This window comes from Panicum virgatum, chromosome 4N (assembly GCF_016808335.1).
Source record: "Panicum virgatum strain AP13 chromosome 4N, P.virgatum_v5, whole genome shotgun sequence".
Lineage (NCBI taxonomy): Eukaryota > Viridiplantae > Streptophyta > Magnoliopsida > Poales > Poaceae > Panicum > Panicum virgatum.
In genome coordinates, this window is record NC_053148.1 from 726,945 (window position 1) to 749,171 (window position 22,227).

Sequence of the window (22,227 nt, forward strand, 5' to 3'; positions counted from 1 at the left end):
TGCACGCACCCACACTCCATCCGACACGTAGTACGTAGAAACATTGTAAGAATCTAGCAGCTACAGTGGTACCTACCATATCGCCGGCCGATCTATTCATCATCATCAGCCTGGCCAGCAGGCATGTGCGGTGTGTGTGGTCTTTGCTTGCTTTGTCAAGAAGGGAGGAAGACATAGCTAGACAGTGTGGGAAAGAGAACTACTGTAGTAGGAAGGAAGGCTGGGACTGGGAGTGCATGCATGTAGTTGTGCTCTCGCTCAGCTCGCTCATCCGGTCAGAAAGGTCGCTCATCCGGTCAGAAAGGCTGGGACTGGGACTGGGATGACATTGTTTGGATTAATTATTAATTACTCTAGTTATTAATTTTATTTGGATTCCATTTTATTTACCACCCCGGGCCGCTCTAATGAAGCAGGCCTTGTTTGTCTCTGTCGTTGCCGGCAGGGCCGATCAGACATCTCAATCATGCTAGGTTGGGCCACAAGTGTGTTGGGCTGCTGAACCTACGAGAGCCCAGGTCCAACTGCATCCACCCATTCATTCTAGGTTGGGCCACAAGTGTGTTGGGCCAAAGCAATCAATCTCTTACTTAAGAGAGCTACTAGGTAATATCATCATCGACGATCATACAAATGCCAATCCATGGGCTGACCGATGTGACGTTGTCAGCATCATACAAATGCCGATCACCACCTAGAAGAGATTCTGATTCTTTCTGTGGTCCATGCATTTGTATTGTATGATCCTGCTTTGGTTGGACCGATTTTTTTGGAGCCTTTGCTTTTTATTTTTATTTTTTAAAATGGGATTGCTTGGTCCGGTCCGGTCCCCAGCGGCAATCGTGGAATCCGAATCCAGCTTTGCATTGCCCTCGCTGGCCTTTTTCTTTCGCAGTCTCTGACGACTAGTTTCTGCCTTTGTGGCCTTTTGGCTTTGCTTCTTCTCGAGGCCTCCACTTCCTGCCCTTTCCAACAACATCATCGATTCATTTCATTGCCAGCAGCAACAGCAACCAACTAGCAGCTAGTGCTACGACCTGCAACCAAGCAAGCAAGCAAGCTCTCTCTCCCATTCCCTCCTCAAGCAAAGCAACATCCATCTCCCTCTGCTTGCCGGCATCTGGTCTGCAGCTGCAGGTATTCCTCTGCTTCTTCGATCTAATTAATCCGCGTGCTGCACGCATGCTTCCTTCCAATTCCTTTTTTTTTTTTGCATATTATGCACTAGTAGTATCATTCTCCTTGCTTTTCTTAATCATATATTTCTAATTCCATCTTCTTAATTATTAGTTGCTCGCTACGCCAGCTTAGTTTCTCGGATATTCTAGCTACTCCAAGAAATCAATCCATCTTCTTTTCTCTTCTTTCCCGCCCCTCCTTTCCTTTATTAGTATAAATAAACAATCTGGTGAAATCTCAGTCTTTCTTCAAAGAAAACAAAGAAAAAACATAATGTTTGTACGACATGTCTAGATGATCCACGTCAGATCACCCGTGCGTACGAGTCGCTTCAAGAAGCCTCTGATGAGTGGTTACCATGCGTGATGCGTCCGTGTGTCCTTTTTCTTTTCCCAAGCTGGTGGTTGAGGCCCTACGTGTCAGCTCCATCCATTCAGCACTTTTTCTTTTTCTTTTTCTTTTAAAAATTTATTATTCAGCAATCAGCACTGACGACATCTTGACAAAATAAACCTAATATCTTCTAATAAATAGGAGTACGTGCTTAATTGCTTGCTGTCACAGCCCTGGAAAAAAAAGGAAAAGAAAATGAAAATTCCCCGCCGGGCCCACATGTCAGCCCTCACTCTCCCTCTTCTCTCTGTTTTGCGCCGCGGCACGCACGCGTCGTCCGCCGGCGTCCATCCTCGGCTTCCGCGCCACGTGCCGTTCATCGTTGCGTGCCGTGCCGCCCTTCACTCCTTCACTCGCCCTCTCCTTATCCGCGTCGAAGCCGGCCTCGTTCCCCGCCGCAAACCCTAGCCCGTTTTCCCCATCCTCCATTGCCGCGCCGCCCGAGCTCCCGTCGCCGCCTCGATTCGCCGTCTCCGGTGAGCGTCGTCTCAATTCCTCGCGTCGTCCTCCTCCGATTCCGGGGCTAACCCGGCCCCTTCCCCTCCCCTGCAGGGCCGCCGCGGCTCGCCTTCGCCCGCCGCCGCCCCTGTCCGCCGCGCCGTTAGCCCGCTGCCGCTCTTCGCCCGTGCTCCTGCCGGTGAGGTTCGCCGCCGCCTTCTCCTCGCCGTGCGCGCCTTCCCTGGCCCGCGCCAGCCCTCCTCCGCTCGCCCCCTCCATCACCGCCGCCGGCGTCGCGCCGTGGCGCGCGCGCTGCGCGCGTGGGCGCGCCCAGGCGCCGGGTCAAGGCGGGTCCTGGCCTTGACCGGCCTGGGTGGGGCGCCTGCCCGTGGGACCCGCCTGTCGGCCTCTGGCCTGGCAGGTGTGGCTCTCCCCGGGTAGACCTAGCAATTGTTGCTAGGGAATTTCTTTAGGTTTATTTGTGCTGCAAACTTCCAAAATCCATAGAAAATCATGTATAGCTCCAAAAATTGTGAAACTTGTTTTGTTGGATTCCTCTAGCTGAGATCTACTTAGGAAAAATATTGTTTTGCATGTTACTTTGTTGTAGATTTATTTATAGTTTTATCTTGCAAAAGTGAGTTTATTACTTAGTTATTTGTGTACTGCTCGAAAAATGCCAAACCAAATTTTGTTAGACTCCTTGTGAGGTGTAGTTTTCAGTGGTGCACCTTGTTTACTTGGTTCATTGCTGTGTATCAAAGTTTAGTTTGTTTTCCTATACTTTGTCTGAAAATGGTTATTTCTAGAACTTTGTGCAGGAAAGTGATAAAATGGCAAAACCAGTTTTGTTAGCCTTGTATTGCTGCCTAGTTTCAAAGATAATTTTCTTGGATTTGTGTAGTTGAGTTTGCATTCCTTTTCTGTTTTACTTTGTTTAAAGTGGCTGAAAACTGTTTTATTTATGGTTATTTATAGGAAAATGCTTTTGCTGCAAAACCAATTTTCATGAGTTCTTTGTGATGTCCTCTGCATGCTCATTTATTTCCATGGTTTATGCTAGTTGTTTGGTTCATTCTTTAATTCGTGCATCGCATTCATGCATTTTAGTGACCGGACCGTCGGAGAACGAACCCGTGGAACCCGCCGAGTCCGTGGAGCATGAACCCGGAATCCCGTTCGTGGTCGAGTCGGAAGCTAACCAAGGCAAGCAGCTAAGCATATTCCTTGCACCTATTTAATCTGATTTAGTTTAGCTATCTCACCGGGTAATGTTGGGTGATATGTTATAACTGTATTGCATTCTTGTACCTGATTTCCTGCATTACCATTCCTTGAATTGTTATCCATACCGTTGTCACTTGTTAGTCTATGAACTACTTAATTTGATTAGATGCTTAGTCCTGCTTAGAATACTTATCTTGCTTGCTAGAAAGGAATGGATTGGAGTATCACACTTACCTGTTTATCCTTGATCGCACTTGAGTCGGGGCAAGTATAAGTTGGTAGTATCGAGATTCGAGCGGAATGTTAGGGCCTAGAGAATGAAGTCACATGGGCATAGTCCGCTTGGATCGATTAAGGACCGAGTGGACGACGTCGGTTTTGAGCACCTTTCCGTGCTACCACACATCCAATATAATGGAACGGATAAGCCAAATACCTTCTTTGACTTGGTCATTGGGGCCCGGTCCCAGATGCGTGGCCAACGGGCTATGCAGGGAGGCTTAGCAGGTCCCCGAGTGGAACTATGTGTAGGAAAATTTAGAGATGTCCTCGGTGGAACTAAGTCTCCACGCGCAAGCTGGGCGTACCCTCAACGGTCGAGCCATGTTGGGAACGGTTGACGCGAGTACCCTCTTATCCAACTTTAGCGGGTTGGGTGAGTCGCATGGTCCTTGCGTCGTGTGGGTAAAGTAGTACACCCTTGCAAGGTTATAACCAGTTCGAATTGCCGCGCTCTCGGTTATGAGCAAGCTCTTTAACCCATGAACTCCTCATAGATTATCGTTTATGCTGAGAATGGTTCGTGTTACAGCTATGAACAGTTATAGTTGTATTACTCTCTTAATCAATTAAAATTGTTTGGGTTTGGGCAAGATTAATTAATTCTGCTAGGTGATAGTGTAGAGAGCTAATGCTTATGCAATAATTACTTAACCTTAAAGCTTTTACTTGAGCCTTGCATGATCCTTGTTTATTTAATCGCGTAAGTCTTGCGGAGTACCTTTTGTACTCAGGGTGCTTTCTAAACCTAGTTGCAGGTGAGCCGGAAGTGGTGTTCGGCCATTTCTACCCCGCTGATCCTAATGCGGGGGAAGAGTAGGCTGTTGCTGCTGTGGTGATGTCCTTGAGCAAGGCATCATCATCTTAAGTAAGTTTTATCGTAGCTGAGCTTCGGGAGAGCATGTATTTTCAATAAGCTCTAAATCTCTGTTTAATATGACTCGCGTGAGCCCAAGGCTTGTAAAGTGAAGCTTGAAACCCACCTATATTAAACTTGTAATATTAAGTCTCGAACTCTGGTTTTATATAGCTGCTCTTTGTGGATTGTTGGCTATGTATTCGATTGTATACGGTATGTGCATATGCTGATTCTGGGCGTATGTTGGAGCACATACCGGGACTACCGGATTTGGTATTATTTTGAATGAATGACGTGTCGGTTATTCGTGTCTCTAGATGTGGGATAACACGTGGCACGCTCTACGGCAAGCACGTGTTAACTCTCATCTGGGTGATAATGACCGGCGGTTCGTTTAAAATAGTATCAAATTGGGCGGTTCTCACACTTGCTCCAAATCGTTCCAACAATAATGTGCTTCTTGTCTGAATATATGTATTTTCATCACCTGCTGTTCCAGTTGGAATCGGCCGCGGCTTCTTCGATCTCACCCATATTATCATAATTATTGTTAATCCACACGTACAGCGCCCGGCCGGGATGGCAGATGCGATCAAGGTATCAATATCATCACTACTTGCGGCTACAATTTCGATGTGCATTACAGTCTGACATTACTAATTCTCACAATGAAAAAAGTAATCATGTACATATTTGTTCATTGTAAGCAGAATGAAGTTGGATCATTTCCTCCTGGGAAGAAGATAACTGTTGTGTTTGTCATAGGTATGCTGCCTGCAGCCTCTTTTTTTTAATATATACGCTAATAGGCTAATACTGAACAAATAGCATGCATATCATTTACCACAACCACGGTATATGTGCCCTGAATCTGATTCTTAAAATCTTGCACAGGTGGCCCTGGCAGTGGCAAGGGTACTCAGTGTTCCAAGATCGTCAAACACTTTGGCTTCACCCATCTCAGCGCTGGCGATCTTCTGCGTGAGGAAGCTAAATATGACACTGAACAGGGGTATAATGCATGATCCAATAGAAACCGTCTTGATGCTGTCCACTCTGCCATTGATCTGATTTGTACCTGTGTTTGTGTGCTGTTAGCATCATCTTGGTATAAATCTTTCCGACTTTACAACGTATATAACGTGTCTATGTTTCATTCAGCATGATGATAAAGAATACGATGCATGAAGGAAAGCTCGTGCCATCAGAGCTAATCGTCAAGCTACTGTTGAAGGCCATGCTTCAAAGTGGAAATGATAAGTTCCTTGTTGATGGATTTCCTCGAAATGAAGAGAACCGTCAAGCGTATGACAGCATCGTAAGATTTCCTTTTTTTTCTTTCTTCTTTTCTAAATGTCGTCTGACTCTGTTGCATAAAAAAAATGTCTGACTATTGCATCAAAAAAGTATGACTCTGACATGTCGGTATTTTGGTTTCAAAAGGTGCATAAGCGACACGTGTACGAGTTCGTTGTGCTCAAACGTAGTACTATGTCCCTTTGATTTTGTTGTGTGTCCTTGTTACCAGATTAGCATTGAACCTGAGTTTGTACTGTTCATCGACTGCCCAAAGGAAGAGATGGAGCGTCGCATTCTAAACCGAAATCAGGTCTCGTTTTAGCAATTTCTTATCCCCAAGTTCATAATTTTGTCACAATTGATTGAGATGTGGTCATCCACAGGGGAGAGATGATGACAACATTGACACCGCAAGGAGGCGCTTTGAAGTTTTCCGGGAGTCGACTATGCCTGTTGTTCAGTATTATGAGAAAAGGGGGAAACTTAGAAGGGTAATTTATTTGGGGATGCTCTGATTTTTATAGGAAACGTACACTAAAAATGAAGTTTATACTGTTGGTAGAATAAATCTGAACTGTGACTAACCAATTCGTACTTAGGTAAAAACACTGTGCACCACATTTCTCCTTCTACTCTACACATCTATATATAGGCCTACCCATTCACTTTGGGATCTTGACTATTGGTTGTTATGTAGCAAGACTGAAGGTTGTGACCACAAACTTGACAAGCAGAAATTTACCAGTAGTACTATAACACATAGTTTTCTATGCAGTGAAAAAGATTTACTACCACATATGTGTATCATGATAAATGCTTTTACTTGGTGTGACGAATAACAGCTGGCCGTTTCGCATCTTCAGGTTGATGGTGCTAAATCCGTTGATGAGGTTTTTGAAGATGTGAAGGCCATATTTGTGCAGCTGAACACCCAGGTTCGCATTCATGTTCCCTCTTCCAATTGCTTAGCTCAACAAATTAAACATGGCACAAGTAATTGATTTGATTATTTGTGTTGAATCCACTTGACATGATGATAGTTGACAGTTGTAATATGCTTGAAACTGTTTTTTCTGGTTCGGTAGGCAAACCAAGGTGGCAATGTGAGCAGTGCACAGAGCAATCCATTCAAGCGGTTCCTTGACCTATTCTGTGGTAAGTGTTGATACTAGCATTTGTTGGCATCGATCCGGCATAACTCATGATTGATGGCTTCTGACTGAATATCAGGATGCTTTGGGACGCAGGAGGCAACAAACTGACCCAAATGGGATGATTGTGTGGTAGTGGGGTGTGTGTGTGTGTGTATATATATATATATATATCCTTGCTCAGTCCTCAAGGCTGGAGCAACATACAGAAAAGATTCAGAAAACATTTGCTGTGGCTTAAGTGTTGTGAACCATCCATTGCCAGAGTGTTATGTAAAACTAGAAAAGAAACAGTTGGCTGAAAAGAGAATGGCCTTGCGCAGCTGCACATGTTAGATGTCCTTGTTGCTTCAGTCCTGGAGGCTGCTGCAGCAGGAGTCTTGTAGTGCTGGAGTTGAGAAGTGTGTCGTCTGGGATTGTTCAGCTTGGCGCATCCACTCCCAGCTGAGATTTGTGAAGGTTTAGCTTGTTGATGGATCGGATTTGATTTCTTTCCCAAGTTGCCTTCCATCTCTGCTCGATATATGCCCTGGATGATTGATTGCTCGATACATGGCCGTGCCGTCGCGCGCGCTTCCATCTCTGTTGGCGTGCTGCTTCCATGCCGCCGAGCCCAAGGCGGGCGGCGACATGAATTCGTATTCATGGAAAAGCCAGGGCGCATATGTCAAGACGAGACAAATTTGGAGGACATGAGGTACCCGAACGGAGGGTCCTTGTGGATTCAGGCAAGAGATCGGCTAGGTGTCCTCCAAATTTGTCTCTGTCGATGTTTCTTGTTCGCCAATCGAGTGTTGGTCAGTCCAAAGCGATATGTATGCTCACTCTGGCCGGTGAATGGGCCTGCTTCATCAGACATTCAGGACCACAACAAATGTCTCTGTTGTTGTTGGCACAGAACTGAACTGAGTTGTGCAGCGTGGACGACTCGATTTCAGTTTAAGTCTCTCATCTCAGGGCAAAAGGCAACACGGATGCGCGTAGTGCTCAGCAAATCACCAACATCTATCAGTTGAAATCCAAGAGATCACCGGTCAATCTGCTGGTGGTCCGGTGAACTGGCCCAAAACTGAACCAAACCAATTTAATTATATATATTTCACACCCCAAACCACCCCAGCCCACCAACTTCCAAAACCAATTTAATCTGGACTGCAACATCATTTCAGCCAAACCACCTTCCAACCCACGGTTTCACCCCATGCAATAGCTACTAGCATGTATTTGGGCACGTCACAGGTTACTACCGGCCATATTTGATAGCAAAAAAGAATTTGGCAGCCGGCGTGCTCGATTAAGAAAGAGAGGTCCACCGCCTGGCCTGACGAAGCACATCAGCTCTGAATCCGTGGTTTCCTTCGTGAATCACAACAGGTAGGGAAAGAGTGCACACCCATTTTTTTTGTTGTTTCTGGAACCAACAACAATGTAAACTATAAAAGAATAATGCAAATTTATCATTTTTTTCATTGGAGTTTCTGGAACCAACAATGATGTAAACCGGAGGAGAATAGGGTGCCCTGAAGTGTTAGCAGAGCAACTATCCAAATGAATTCTCTGCATCAGGTTTTGCTCCTGCTGTATGAAAGCAGCAAAGAGACTACAGCAAAGCAACATTTTTTTTTTGACAAATGTTGTTTTCAATCATGGCTGGCATCACTTGTTCCCTCTGAAGTACATGTACACTCTCCGCATCCATAACACAAACAATAGCAAATGTTTAGCATTAGCACTGTATTACATGATTCAGAAGAGACGGCCAAAACATGTAACAATAATGAAAACAGAACTGCAATGAATGAGAATTTTGAATGCTGAGGATAAGGTTTTATTTTAAACCTGAAGAACTGCAATGCTTAGCAGAGCTCCAAACAGAACAACCCAAACCCCGCAAAGTAGAAGGCCTGCAAGACGAAAACATTCACAGCTTGTAATATCTGAAAGTTACTTCAGAAAACATCTAAAAGAGCTGTGACCAAAAGGTAATGTTCAGCTTACCCCAATTATGATATGCTTAGAGAAGGTGTCGATCGCAGCCAGTATACCACTGAAATGGAAAGGAATAGGTTTTGCATTAGATGAAACAGAGTACCATGATATTGCTGCTGCTCATACTATGTGAAGTACTTGTATCTGCGCAGCTTGTCCTTGTATTCTTTTGCTCATACAATGTGAAATACTTTCTCATCCACATCAAGGCAAATTCCACACGAGTACCAATCTGATCTACATTTTTGCACACCTTCTTGAAAAAGAAATCCAAATAGAGTTTTTCCTTCCTTGGATCTAATATGGTGTCTAACATATGGTAGTTTGAAAACAAACAATAATCTAGTAATAAAAATTAGCTTTTAAACACCAGCAGCAAGATAATGCAAATGACCCCCAAATCATTGTACAACCAGACAACAAAGCATGTTGTACCTTTAGCCACTGAGGGACCTTGCTGTGGTAGCTGGTGGTGAGGATGACCGCGGTGGTCGACGAGCTTGGCTCCTCCGCAGACGAACCTTTTGATCCCCGGCACGACCTCGATGTCGACGAGCAGATACTAGTATACTGGCTGACCTGAAACTGAATGAATGTAAATACTTGCAGAGGAATGATAGTGCAGATAAATCTTAAAAAGTATAGGACAAGCAATGGTAAAAAGTACTACTTTTTCTTATGCTAAAAGTAACTGTTGTGCAACTCACCCAAATGATGTTACAAGAAAATGAAACAGGACCAGCTGATGGACTTAATACAGGACATTGACCATTGCAAATAATTAGTCTGTATGGCGACAACAGTAAGAAATTAATGGTCTAAATTGCAAACATTGCAGGAGCTGTCCATGATACAGAAAACTATTAAAACGGAAAAATTGCTCGGTGTGGACTTGTGCTGGCCTAATGGGGGTGGCTTCAGATTCAGTGCAATGGTGGAGGCACGGTCTTCTTTGGTCTGAAACTCTCAACTCTGAACATGGGTTTTAGAGTCTGAAATCTTGCGCACTGTGATCAACATGTAGAACTTCAATTTTTGACGAAGGCTGGAAAGAGAAGTGATTCTCAGCCAACGATGGGGCATGGCCCTCTTGCTCCCACTGGCGAAGCGACACACAAATGGCTGTCGGCTCCACAAGTGCCTGCTACTTGGGACATTACCAGGCGACTGGTACCACGGCCACCCACGGAGCCATACGAAACGCTACAGCAAGGCGTCACCAAATGCGCGCGCGCCGGCAGGCGACAGGGTCGCCGGCGAGCAGAGCAGAGGGAAGAGGATCGGACTTGCGCTGCTATGCGATGGCTTGTTCCTCATCTCAATGATTCGGTTCAGATAGAATAGGAAGGAAGGAGAGTGCGTGCTGGCCGGTCACGGCAAGAGTTGACCTCCATGGATCGGCGTCCTCCTTGGGGAAAAAGACGCTCACCTGGAGAGGATGGCTGGGATGCGGCGCCGGAGATGCAGGTGCACGAGCCCCTGGCGGTGGCAGCGGCCCCGGCCGCAGCACGAGCTCTCCGGCCACAGCGACGGGAGGGGCGGCCACGGCGGCGCACGAGCCCCTCCGACCGCAGCCCGCAGCGAGGGAGCAAGGCCCTGTTTCGGACCGACACGCACCGAACCAAACTAGTAAGGCCCGGCGCAGTTTTTTTTCCGTTGAAATCTAAAGTACGAGTCTATTTATAAAATTTTTTATATAAATGGGTTATAAATCGCGAGACGAATCTAATGATGCTAATTAATTCATGGTTAATCAATAATTAGCAGATGTTTACTATAGCATCACTGTTACAAATTATGAATTAAGCAGGCTCGTTAGATTTGTCTCGCGATTTACAGCCCATCTATGCAAAAAGTTTTGTAAATAGACTTTATTTAATACTCTATGTATGTGTCGAAACATTCGATGTGACGATTTTTGTGTGTGTTTACAGGGTTTATGGGGTGAAAACTAAACAGGATCTAAAGAGACAAACCGAACCAAATCAGCTCACTAGACTTGTCGATCCACTGGACACCAAACCAACTGAACCCAAATACAGATTGAACCGTAATCTGCACACTTGTTACAGGGTCACTGGGGACCTCGCCAAGCTGGAGATCTGTCTTCCTGCTGGGGTTACCACTACCAGTCTACCAGCTGAGGAGGAGCAACCCAAAGTGCCTGCCCAATATCACCAGAGTCTCCCACCAATACTAAATCCTCCCTCCATTCCTCCTCAAACAAACCTAGCTGCGCCCGAAAAAGGGCCGGGCCATCGCTGTCCACTGCCATCCGTGCAACGAAAATAAAAACAATAACAGCTCTACACAAGTTATTTCTTATCCCGGAAGAATTCGCCGGGCAGATCGAGGAGGCATCGACCGTGTTATCTACCAGATTCTACCTAGGGCAACCGGGAGTTGTGTGTGCCTGCGTACCCTTCACGGAGCATTACGCGTTAACTATTGCACCGTCCGTGTCAGTAAAATTGAATTGATGTGAAATAAAATTTAATATCATAAAACAAGACAACCTTTAATTAACAAAATGGAACTTTTTAATCAGTAATCAGTGTAGCAAATCATAAAGGGGAGGTGAAAGAACGGAGGAGCGCTTACCCTTTTGACTTCTAAAGGAATTTTCTGTTGTTTCCCCTTGTAGCAAACAATTTCAATTCGGCAAAGGACGGACCTTTTGAACTTGTGAATTGGATGGATGCTCGATGATGTGGAAGATAATCTTGGCCAGCTAAAGGCACGCTAAAGTTTGCTGTGCGGGCGAAGTGACATGAAAAAGGGTGGCGAATTCACGAGAGGCCATTTGGATTTTGCCCCAAGACCAAAACCGGAAAAGGAGTCTGCTGGCAGGTCCAACGAACTGAATTCTCTTCCCTTCCCTTCCTTCCCGTCGTCAGGCGTCGGCACTTTGGGCTCTGCACCGTGCTCTTCTTCCTCCCCCTTCCCTCCCCTGCTTCTGATTCCTCCTCCCACCAAATCCGCCCCCTTCCCTCACGCCTTGCTGTGTCTCGTCATCGGCGGCCTCACCGCCGGCGACGGGAGGCAGCAACCGCGTACCCCTTCCGCAGCAGCCGTCCCTCGCCGAGGCGCGGAGATCCACCCCGTCAGGTGCTCCATTGGTTTCATCGTTTGCTGGTAACAAGGAACCCTACCCTGTCTGACTTGCTTTGCTGTGCCTGAGCATAAAGTCCGAATCTTTCTTAATATAATCCCCAATCGGTTACTATGTACTCCTGCTCGCGGATTGATTTGGGTGCTCAGTGGTAGTGGCACACTGCCAAGCCTATCTAATCCCTTCATCCATGCTTCGATTACCTTCTTGTTCGGTAGATGGGTCTCTGTAGGCGCTTGGATTCCTTTTGGGGGATTCGACTGCATACCAAATTACACATAGCGCAGGTTAACTAACTTGTTTCAACCCGGCTACCAGTTGAGTTGCAGGTTCACGTGCATATGAATGATCTCAGACAACCTGCTTCTCAGCCATGGCAGCACAACCAGGAACAGATGTTTGTGTGGTGACATGTGGAGTAGAATGGACAATTGGGGCTATGGAGGGAAGCGGGAAGTACACACGCACTCGCCACCTATTGGGTGGGGGGATTCCGGAAACCGGATCACTTAGAAACTGTCAATGAAACCACTTCATCATGTTGTCGTACTAGGCCGACAAATGAATTATCCCCGTGCTAGACAGTTAAAGGTTCCCCTTCATTTTGGTGGGCTCATGTATCATTTGTTTCGGAGTTTCAGGATCAGTTACGATGCCTCATATCACGTTCTTGCAATAATATGCCTAGTACAAATAGTTAATTCTGTTACCGTTAGGGGCACGCAGTCACTACCTATTGGGTGGGTGGGGATTCAATAGAGTTAATCAGTTGGTATCTGCCAGACTGCCAATGAAGCCGTTTCATCATGCTTGTCGTATTAGGTCGACTTTGTCGTATGTCTAAAATAGATTATTCTTGTGCTAGAGTGCTGGACAAATAAAGGGGCCTTCTTGATTTTGGTAGGTTCGTGTATCGCTTTTCTTTTAGAGTTTCAGAGTCGCATACGATGCCTTATGCCTCTTGCTATAATATGCGGTTTGCAAATAGTGAATTCTCTAACTGCCAGAGCATGCCAAACTGGAATCATCAGAATTTAGGTAGTTGTCTGTAATTATGGACTCTAGCATGACGTAGTCTGGTCTTTGAACAGGAGCGTGTCAGGGCGGGGCCAGGGTTCGGGGATTTTCTCGGTCGGGGAAGCCGAGGCTTCTTCTTAAGTTAATACCGGTGGGGCGGTCTTTCCCCACCCGGCCGAGTTTTTTCTTTGAACAGGAGCAATATGGATGAGATTGTCCCTGCTTTGGCTACCAGCCAAGCTTCAACCGATGTCCTGACAGAGCAGCCTTTGAATGTGTACATATGGGACATGGATGAGACACTAATTTTGCTCAAGTCGCTTCTGGATGGGTCTTATGCTGGGGCCTTTGACGGTCTCAAGGACCGTGAGAAAAGTGTTGAAATTGGGAAACGCTGGGAGAACCTCATTCTTGAACTCTGTGATGAGCACTTCTTTTATGAGGAGGTCAGTTAGCACCTAAACCCATACTGTCATACATGTAAGCTATCTACTTATCATGATCAAATTCTATGTGTGTCCATTGTTTATATTTTTCAGAACCATGTTGCAAAGTTATACAGAAATTTGTTCGGATACCTACTATGTTGATTCTAGAAATTCAAACTGTCCATTCTGATTTTCTGTTTTCTGACTAGGATGGTTATGTAGTTATACCTATGAAAGCTAGTTTTATAGATGAAACTTTCCCTGGCATTGTAATTCGCATCATTCATCTAGCTTCACTGCTCTTTTATTCCCTATTGCTTCACTGTTCCTCCTAAGTCATTTAGCTGCTCATTTTTGGACACACTGTTTCTCCCTTTTGTGCTCATATCTCTCTTTCTCTCTCTCTCTTTTGTTTTCAACTGATTTGGTCGTTTTCACACTAATGCAGATTGAGAACTACAATGAACCCTATCTCAATGCTTTAAGTGAATATGATGATGGGAGAGACTTGACCTCATATGATTTTGAGGCTGACTGTTTTAGTTCACCCTATGATGATGTGAACAAAAAGAAGCTTGCTTACAGGCATCGTGCTATAGGAGAGAAATATGCAAAGGTTTCACAACAATTTCTTTATCTTGCAATATTTCCTTTAAAGGTTTAGCTTCATAAGGTGATTCAGCCTGGTATCTGTTTTTGGCTTTATGGTGTCCATGTTATTGCATTCCTATTTGATATGCAAAGGTACATGACAACTATGCAATGGTTATGGATGTATTTAAGACCGAACCTTCTAAATATGGTGGGTTAAATGGCCTGATCACTCTTGTAGTGAATTAGTGTAACTCTCATTTCGTTTTTTTTTTTTTTTTTGAAAAGCCTCATTTCATTTCTTGAGAATGAAATTTACTGCCTATTTAGCCAGATGTGTGCATACAGTAACAATCTGTGCTTTCTGTTGCAATATATGCCTACTTCTGTATATATAATTTAAACGAGTTGCCACAATGTGACAGAAAGGTTTGCTGTGTAATCTTGCATCATGGTAGAAGAGGGGAAATATGTAAAGAAAGTATGTCCATGTTGTATTAGGCTACTAAATTTTATAGCTGGATCTTCAAACCGTATGGAGGCTCTCTCCTGCAGCGTTCACTAGCAGTGTGCATTGTTGGAGGCCCATTTGTAAAGAAGTTTTGGTCTTAGAAAAAAAATTTAGTTTAGTAAAGGTAAGTAATTGGCTCCCAAAAGTTCAGTACTGGGAATTTTTCAGAGCAACAATCTTACTATCAGCACCTTTCTGTTGCTTTTGTATTGTTCTTATGTAGCTCTATTTCTTTTGCAACCATACTTCTATTAATGGGTTATTTGTGATCTCTAACTGGGCTGTTTCTGTGCTTGCAGGGTCTGGAAAAAATTCTGGACCAGCACATGGTCAAAGTCTGGAATGATCTGTATAGTTTGACTGATAAGTATACCGATGGCTGGCTGTCTTCAGGTATTCTCATTTGCACTAGTTTTTCGTTGATTATTTCTATTGTTGAGACACTGACATCATCTAAGATATAAGAGCTTACAGCCAATAATGATCTATGAGAGCCTAGTAGTACATAATAAATTAATAATATAATAGCTCCCATCTGTTTTACAATATGTGTCCTTTTTACAGAATATTGTTGCTTCCATTAGGAACTTAAGATTTTTTTGGTTATTTTCCATTAGTTTGTACGCATGGAGGTTCATTGTATTGCCCCCATCTTTGTATAAGAGATTTGAATACATCTGTCATCACCAATCCAACATATCTATTGCTTCATAATAGTCTAGTTCTTGCACTGGACAGGTTCTCTCCTATTGCCTTGGTCACAGCTTGCTTCGCTACTGATACTTATTGTCCTCTTGTTACACTCTTGCTTGGGCAATAGCCTTTACCCTACTAATCAAAAGGATGGTCTGAACACTGAAATATTCAAACTCTGTCTGGCCTTGTGATGTGTTCAAAAGCTTACTGAAATTTGTGTGGATAAACAAGCAAAAACAGGACATTAATTGAAAGAAGGAAGTTTTACCTATTAAACTCCAGTTTCAGTCTTATCATTCTCACTGTTAGAGGCCCGACCACTTTTTTCCTGTTATGCAGCTCATAAATTATTGGAAGAAGCATTGGGCAAATCAGCAGCTACACCTACTACCAACTCTTCAAGCATCAACTGCATAGTTACGTCAGGGTCGCTGATTCCAAGCCTTGCCAAATGTTTGCTGTATCGCCTGGATGATGTGGTCTCGGCTGAGAATGGTATGCCTCCAGTTCTGGAACATCCCTTTGAACACTTCTTTTCTGTTGTACTCTATATGGCACTTTGCGAGCAAAACATCTACCTGATGAGTGGATTGAAATATATATAACACTTGTCTTATCCAGTGAATTAGTGTTCTTTGGCTCTCTATACTTTATAAAATTTTGTACAAGGAAGCTACCGTTAGTAATCTATATGCATTGCTTGTATATATCGGTCTATCAGACCAACATGGAATCCGTGAGATTAGGTGTAAACAACTAAATGAAGTTTGTAGTAACAGTTTGCTTTCGTGTTGCAGTTTACAGCTCATGGGAAGTGGGGAAGCTGCAGTGTTTCAAATGGATCAAGGAGCGGTTTGATGGTCCAAATGTTCGCTTCTGTGCGATCGGAGATGGGCATGAAGAATGCAGCGCCGCACAGGTTATGAAGTGGCCATTCATCAAGATTGAGTTCCAACCTGACGCTCCTCACAGGTTCCCAGGCCTAGACATGGCCACAGTCCAGACGTACATGGATGTGATATATGAGTCATCAAGCAAGGATGGTTGACCAACAATTCAAGTTGGTTGGGTTTTCTCCTCCGACCTCCAGTGCCCATGGAGGTCTGGTCTGAGGAAATTGTAAGCAAAGAGATGTCGTGGGAAGAAAGAAACATGTTGTCCTCTCTCGACCTTTACCCTGGCGAATTAGGAGGCTGGTGCCATAAATAAGAGCCTGACTAGTTCTTCCATGTTCCAGAGCATGTCATAGCTAGATTGCCTATCTTGTGTTGCCATTTTACTATGATTCAGGCAAATTATCTGTTGTGTCCGGGCGTTATTTCCCCCTGTTCTGCGTTGCCAGTTTGCCATTTAAAATCTGTACATATGCGTCTTAGATTGGTGGATGTTACCGCTTCTTTAAACAGGAGGTGGTGCATGCTTTATTATGAGAGAGTAGCAAGAAATGCCATCACAGGAGCGGATGCTTTTATGCCTATTCAGTTGAGATTGAGTGAGAGCAAGAACCATTTCCTATGCATGCATGCCCACATTGCTTCAATGGTTTCGAGCAGACACTATCGAAAACGTGTGTTTGCTGTGTGCAACATTTCGAACACATGGCAAACAATGTGTGCCTACCAAAAAACACACGGCAAAAAACCGGCACATGGCAAACACAACATTTATCGTGTGCCAGATATATGACACTCGGCAAAGCTGAGTTTGCCGAGTGCCAAATATTTGACACTCGGCATAGAACCTCTTTGCCGAGTGACAAATATTTGGCACTCGGCAAATATAAGTTTCAAATCTAATTTTGAATCACTAAATAAATTTAAATGAAAAAGTTTTCACCTATAAAGTTGTGTAACTTCAGAAGATCTACAATTTTTATATAAATCTTTTATTTTTTGATAAAGTGATAGTAAATTTGTTCACAAAATCGATAGCCCTCCGATATAGTTTCAAAACATATATATGAGACCTATAAGATTTGTGAATAATATTACTACCACTATGTCCAATGAGAAAAAAAATCAAAATAAAAATTGTTGATCTTCAGAAGTTGAACAACTTTGTAGTTGATTTTTTTAAATTTGAAATCATATTGTCAACGAAAAGTACGTTTGAACTTCTCAAATTTGAAATTCAAATTTCGTAAACGACATTGGATGGAGAAAGTACCAAAACGAAAGTTGTAGATCTCGAAAAGGTATGAAACTTTGTATTTGACAACTTTTTGATTTGAATTTGTTGAGGACCTTAAACAAACCATTTACAGTTTTACACACAAAAAAATAAAAAAAACATTTGCCGAGTGTTTTTATGGGGTACTTGGCAAAAAGGCCATGTCATTGATCCACACCCATTGGATGGAGCTCTCTTATTGGTCCCCTCCCCCCCACCCCCCTCCCACCGGATCAGACGCTGTCTGCCACTTATTTCTCTCCCTCCCTCACCCTCTCCCTGCCTCTCTCATCTCTGCCGACGTCGATGGCAGGGGCTACCAGTGCCGGCCGGCCCCGGCGGCGGCGTGACCTCGAGTGCTGGCCGGTGGGGCCCCTCAGCGGCGGAGGCCTGTGGCTCGAGCAGCGACGCGGCCACGGGTGGCGGCCGCCGCGACGCAGCCCTCAAGGGGCGGTGGTACGACCTCGGGCGGCATCGGCGGCGACCATGAGAGGCGGCCTGGTCGTGGCTCCGGCAACTGATGGGGGCGCCTGCGGGCAGGGGCGGCCCGGCCACGGGCGGCGGCCAGCAGGGCCACCTGCGGGCGCCACCCCCTCCCCTCCTCTCCTAGCTAGCCGGCGGCGTGGTGGTGACGGCGGCCGGCGGCGTGGTGGTGGTTGCCGGCGTGGTGGCAGCAGCTGCTGCCGTTGTTTTTTATTATTATTTTGAAAAAATGTTTGCCGACTATCCGAGAAAAAGTTTGCCGATGGTTGAATGACATGTGTTGTTTGTCTGTGCAACACACCGCAAAAGGGAATTTGCCGTGTGCCTCGGGCACACGGCAAACGTGCCGAATCCCATAGTGAGAGACTCTAGCTTCTGAAATTTATGGAAAGCTTTCGCAAGAGAAAAGACACTTCCCTCTGTTTTTTTAATAATTATATAAACTGTTGGTGTAAAAGCTAAGCAAAACTTGCAGCTATTGTAGTAATAGGCAACGTATGGCATGGAAACCAAGCTCCTGTGCAAAAGGTGGGTTTTTTTTTAGCACTTAACCCCATCTCACTTTTCTTTCAAAAAAAAACCCATCTCACTTTGTGCCACCCCCAAACGAGTGCACCGGTTCGCTTCCCCGCCCCCCTCCCCCACATCGATCGTCGCGGTTTTCCTCGGCCAGGACGTCGCCGCACCCTGCGTCTGCGTGAGGCTGCCGCCCCAGCCAGGAGACCGCCGCCCCTGCGTGTCCGCACTTGCCGCGGCCTGCGTACCCGCACTCGGCGCGCCCTACGTGAGGCCGCCGGCGTTGGCCGCGCCCTCGAGAGGACGGCGCCGCTCCTGGGTGAGACCGCCGCCCCACCACAGCCAGGACGTCGCCGCGCACGCGTGAAGACGTCGCCGCCTGGAACCGTGCCGCCCCAGCCAGCAAGAAGATCGCCGCGGCCGCGCACGCGTGAGGCCCGCCTGGAGACCGTCGCCCAGGACGCGTGATCGCTGCAGCAGAGCTCGTCGGCCACTGCTCGAGGTAGGGCGCCGGTCACCCAGATCCAGCGCCGACGAGGGCGCGGCTGGGGCGACTCCAGATGGGGGGCGAGCGGCTGGGGCTGGGGCGGTCTCCAGGCGAGGGTTCGCTGGGGCGTCTCCGTTCGCAGGGTCACCAGGCGCGACTCCAGCTGCAGGGCCGGCGGCGGGCTCCTTCTGCAGGGGCGGCGGCGGCCTATCGGGCCAGAATCGTGAGGACCGACGGGGGAAGGGAAACGAACCGGTGCACTGCTTCCAGGGTTTTTTTCTCACAAAGTGAGATTAAGAGGGGATTGGTGGAGGGTTTGAGTGCTAAAAAAATCCACCTTTATCTCTAGGCATTGGATTAGAATCATGGGGTCCTGATAGCTGGTTTGCATAGTTTGCACAGTAGCTTGGTTTCTATGCCATATGTTGCCATTGTAATAAGAAATGGTTAAAGCATCTGTTGACGTGGAAGCCGGAATAATAATCTTTCTACTCCATTGTCTAATCTAAGGGTGTGTATAGTTGGTGAAAATATTTGGGTTTTGGTACTGTAGCACATTTTGTTGTTACTTGACAAATAATATCTAATTATGGATTAATTAGTTTTAAAAGACTCAGCTCGTGCTAATCAGTTAGACTGTGTAATTAGTTATTTTTTAACTGTATTTAATACTCCATACATATATTCGAAGATTCGATGTGATGACTACTGTGTAATATTTTTTTGGAACTAAACATGGTCTAATGAAAAGATCATTTCGTGGTTCAGTGCAGGTCGGCGGGGATGCCTTGATTCGTTTGACAAGTGCTGGAATGTATGTTGACGTGGAAGCCGGAATAATCTTTCTCAGGAAGGCAGGCCTCTCGCCTCAAGGCGGCCGGGCACGTGTCGCTACGTGTCACTCATCGTCGAGCTCGGCCTCGGCCACGTGGCCCCCAGTCAACGGGTGTCGCAGCTGCCTCTTTTTTCCTGTTTAAATAGGGCTCGTCGTCCCTGTCCATCCGCAGGTGCAACTGCAAGCTTTAAGGTAGTGGGTGGTCGGCCGGAGAGAGATCAATAAGATCAAGAGGAGGCGATAGAAGAAGAAGGAATATAATTGAAGAAGGAAGATGCAGGCGGTGAAGGAGAAGGTGAAGGACACGGTGAGCGCGGCGAAGGCCAAGGCCAAGGAGAAGCAGGCCAAGGCGGAGGAGAAGGCCGAGGTGGCGACGGCGAGGTCCCGGGCGGAGGAGGAGCTGGCGCACGAGCGCGGCAAGGCCAGGGTGGCGGCCGCCAAGATGGAGCTGCACCAGGAGAAGGCCCTCCACCGCGAGGAGGCCATCCAGCACAGGCTCCGCAAGCACCACGGCGTCGGTCATCATCATGGCATGCCCGGAACTACTACTACTGCTCCGGCTGCCGGGACGACGGCGGCCACCACCACCGTGCCGCCGCCGGCTGGGGCGCCGCTGCACCACCACCCGGCTCCGGCCAAGCACTACTACTAACTGTAGCTGCTACTAGTCAGCAATAATTCGCTTACTAGCGTTTCGTTTTTTTTTAAAAAAAAATAAACCACTGTTAGTCTGTTGGTGTGTGCGCGTGAGTAGTGATGATCATCTGGTGATGTGCAGTAGCTAGTGTTGCTTTCCTTGGCTGCTTAGTGATGTGGAGATCCACCAGCTTCATCTGTCATGAACATGATGCATTCACCATGCATCATCAGAAACTGCATACAGAGAGAGATGCTTGCTTGTATTATACTAGTATGAATAATTCCTCAAAAAGCTAAAGCTGCCTGTGATTCTTCTTCTTCTTTTTTTTAGATGAGAGGAGCTGTGCCTGTGATTATGCGAGAGCAAACTAACTAGTATTCAAGTTGTCCGCTGTGGGCCGTGCTGAATCAAGCAAGCCAGGCCAGAACAGAACATCGCGCACGGGCCCCGACGAACGGCCCAAGCCCAACCCAAAACGCCTCGAGCTTCCCGAGCTGCCTCTCATCCAGTCAACCGCCGCCACCGCGAGCCTCGGCCGCCGCCCGCCGGGAGCAGGACCACCACCAGCATCGACCGCTTCGGCATCCAGGACGACGATGCCGGCGGGGTCGCGCGGATCCGTGCGTGCCTTCCACTCTTCTTCTCCTTCCGCACTGGGTACAACCTGACCTGCTCAACTGATTTGGGGACCTCAACATCCGCACTGCCGCCTTGTTCTTGCCTGGTGCTAGCACCTCCACATTGTCAGGGCTGCTGACCAGTGAGTAGATAATTCGCTGCCGAATATCATCCTTCATTCAGGTATGCTTGCTCTCACTGCAAAACATGACTCTACTTACTAAACTAGTACTACTCTGATCTCCGTTCAGCTTATTACTCGGTGGACTATTTCTAACTTCCCTTGTTCCTCCATGGAATGGAATCCTGCAGCAAAAAACTTGCTAAGAAGGGCAGGGCTTCAGTTGATTGGCAAAATGACATTCAAGCACTTTGGTATTTCTATCTTTGATTACAAGAGCCTGTGCTGGGCCAATGACATGCAACATGAGCTGAAAGACTCAGGGAATCATGAACTTTTAATTCGGAGGACAGAGTATGGCCTCTCTTTGCCCCTGTTAAGGGAGTGTGGTTTGTTTTTCTTTTCCTGGTCACTCGAGCAGTAGGGTCTCAAAATTTTGTATGTGGCTGTGATGGACTTTAGTTGAACATAACATCTATGTTATGGGTGGTCAACTAGGCTTATTGGGCCATATGGGCCCAAGTAGAGTACCATTCAAGTTTACTGTACCCGGAAGGGTTTGCCTGCACATCTGCCTTTTGGTTACTGGCTGTGTGCACAAACTGCATTTCTAGTAGCAATTTTTGATATCGTGTATGTCAATGTAGTCAAATTGTGATGATTTCGGAATTTACGATTATATATGCATGTTGTTTGTTTGTGGTTTGCTGCTTACTTATTCTCTATGCATTGTTTGATGTCCACTTGGTGGTAGCTCATTGCCTTCTTATTGTTTGAACCACTAGAGTCCCCACAGTGCAGCACTGCTACTATGTCAAGTACTACATGTTTTACAGCTTTTCTAACTGAAGCTACTATTGTGTCATGTTATAACATCCCTCTCACTTTGGGTTCTCCATCAACAAGAAATAAGGTTGAGTAATCTATCTACTCTATCTGCTAGAGCAGAATCTAATTTGTGGCACCAACACTAGGCCACGTTTTTAAACAGGATTGATGCTAAATTAATTGAGTGTTATTCTATTCCCCAGGTGTTTATAAAGGGCTTCCATGCCCAGTCCAATTTTCCTTCAGGCTACGAAATCAATTTTTGTTAATTCAATGGAAACAGTGCAGTCTCGCCTATCCTATCCTCCTAGGTCATAAATATATACCCCTCTAGGGCTTACCCCCGTTATGTCATTCATTG

The 22,227-nt window shown here is 46.0% G+C and overlaps 3 protein-coding genes and 1 long non-coding RNA gene across 8 annotated transcripts; 3 read left to right on the top strand and 1 right to left on the bottom strand.

The window, feature by feature from the left end:
- The first annotated feature begins 900 nt into the window (after nucleotides 1–900).
- Nucleotides 901–7,324, top strand: LOC120670647 (UMP-CMP kinase 1-like). 4 transcript variants are annotated; one of them, XM_039950802.1, is made up of 10 exons: nucleotides 901–1,137; nucleotides 4,875–4,972; nucleotides 5,083–5,140; nucleotides 5,270–5,387; nucleotides 5,537–5,693; nucleotides 5,904–5,984; nucleotides 6,058–6,165; nucleotides 6,538–6,609; nucleotides 6,760–6,829; nucleotides 6,905–7,324. In XM_039950802.1, exons 2-10 carry the CDS (start codon nucleotides 4,955–4,957, stop codon nucleotides 6,934–6,936), a joined length of 714 nt encoding a protein of 237 aa, XP_039806736.1. In that variant the 5' UTR covers nucleotides 901–1,137; nucleotides 4,875–4,954; the 3' UTR covers nucleotides 6,937–7,324. The 4 variants fall into 4 exon arrangements, with proteins under 4 accessions (XP_039806736.1, XP_039806738.1, XP_039806739.1 ...); XM_039950804.1 differs by having other exon boundaries at nucleotides 902–1,137; nucleotides 5,086–5,140; XM_039950805.1 differs by lacking the exon at nucleotides 901–1,137 and adding an exon at nucleotides 4,337–4,384 and having other exon boundaries at nucleotides 5,086–5,140.
- A 930-nt stretch (nucleotides 7,325–8,254) lies between these two features.
- LOC120670648 lies at nucleotides 8,255–10,446 on the bottom strand. 2 transcript variants are annotated; one of them, XR_005673285.1, is made up of 5 exons: nucleotides 10,244–10,446; nucleotides 9,250–9,393; nucleotides 8,824–8,872; nucleotides 8,665–8,729; nucleotides 8,255–8,512 (listed from the first exon to the last, which is right to left on the bottom strand). It is a non-coding gene; the product is annotated as an uncharacterized LOC120670648 (long non-coding RNA). The 2 variants fall into 2 exon arrangements; XR_005673284.1 differs by having other exon boundaries at nucleotides 8,255–8,729; nucleotides 10,244–10,444.
- Nucleotides 10,447–11,581: 1,135 nt separating this feature from the next.
- On the top strand, nucleotides 11,582–16,646 carry LOC120669590 (eyes absent homolog). The gene is made up of 6 exons (XM_039949380.1): nucleotides 11,582–11,949; nucleotides 13,018–13,389; nucleotides 13,820–13,987; nucleotides 14,773–14,866; nucleotides 15,509–15,664; nucleotides 15,967–16,646. The coding sequence occupies exons 2-6, from the start codon at nucleotides 13,147–13,149 to the stop codon at nucleotides 16,215–16,217; spliced, it is 912 nt and encodes a 303-aa protein (XP_039805314.1). The 5' UTR covers nucleotides 11,582–11,949; nucleotides 13,018–13,146; the 3' UTR covers nucleotides 16,218–16,646.
- A 3,186-nt stretch (nucleotides 16,647–19,832) lies between these two features.
- Nucleotides 19,833–21,743, top strand: LOC120668689 (late embryogenesis abundant protein 6-like). Its single transcript, XM_039948440.1, has 2 exons — nucleotides 19,833–21,100; nucleotides 21,230–21,743. The coding sequence occupies exon 1, from the start codon at nucleotides 19,934–19,936 to the stop codon at nucleotides 20,309–20,311; it is 378 nt and encodes a 125-aa protein (XP_039804374.1). The 5' UTR covers nucleotides 19,833–19,933; the 3' UTR covers nucleotides 20,312–21,100; nucleotides 21,230–21,743.
- The last annotated feature ends 484 nt before the right edge of the window (nucleotides 21,744–22,227 follow it).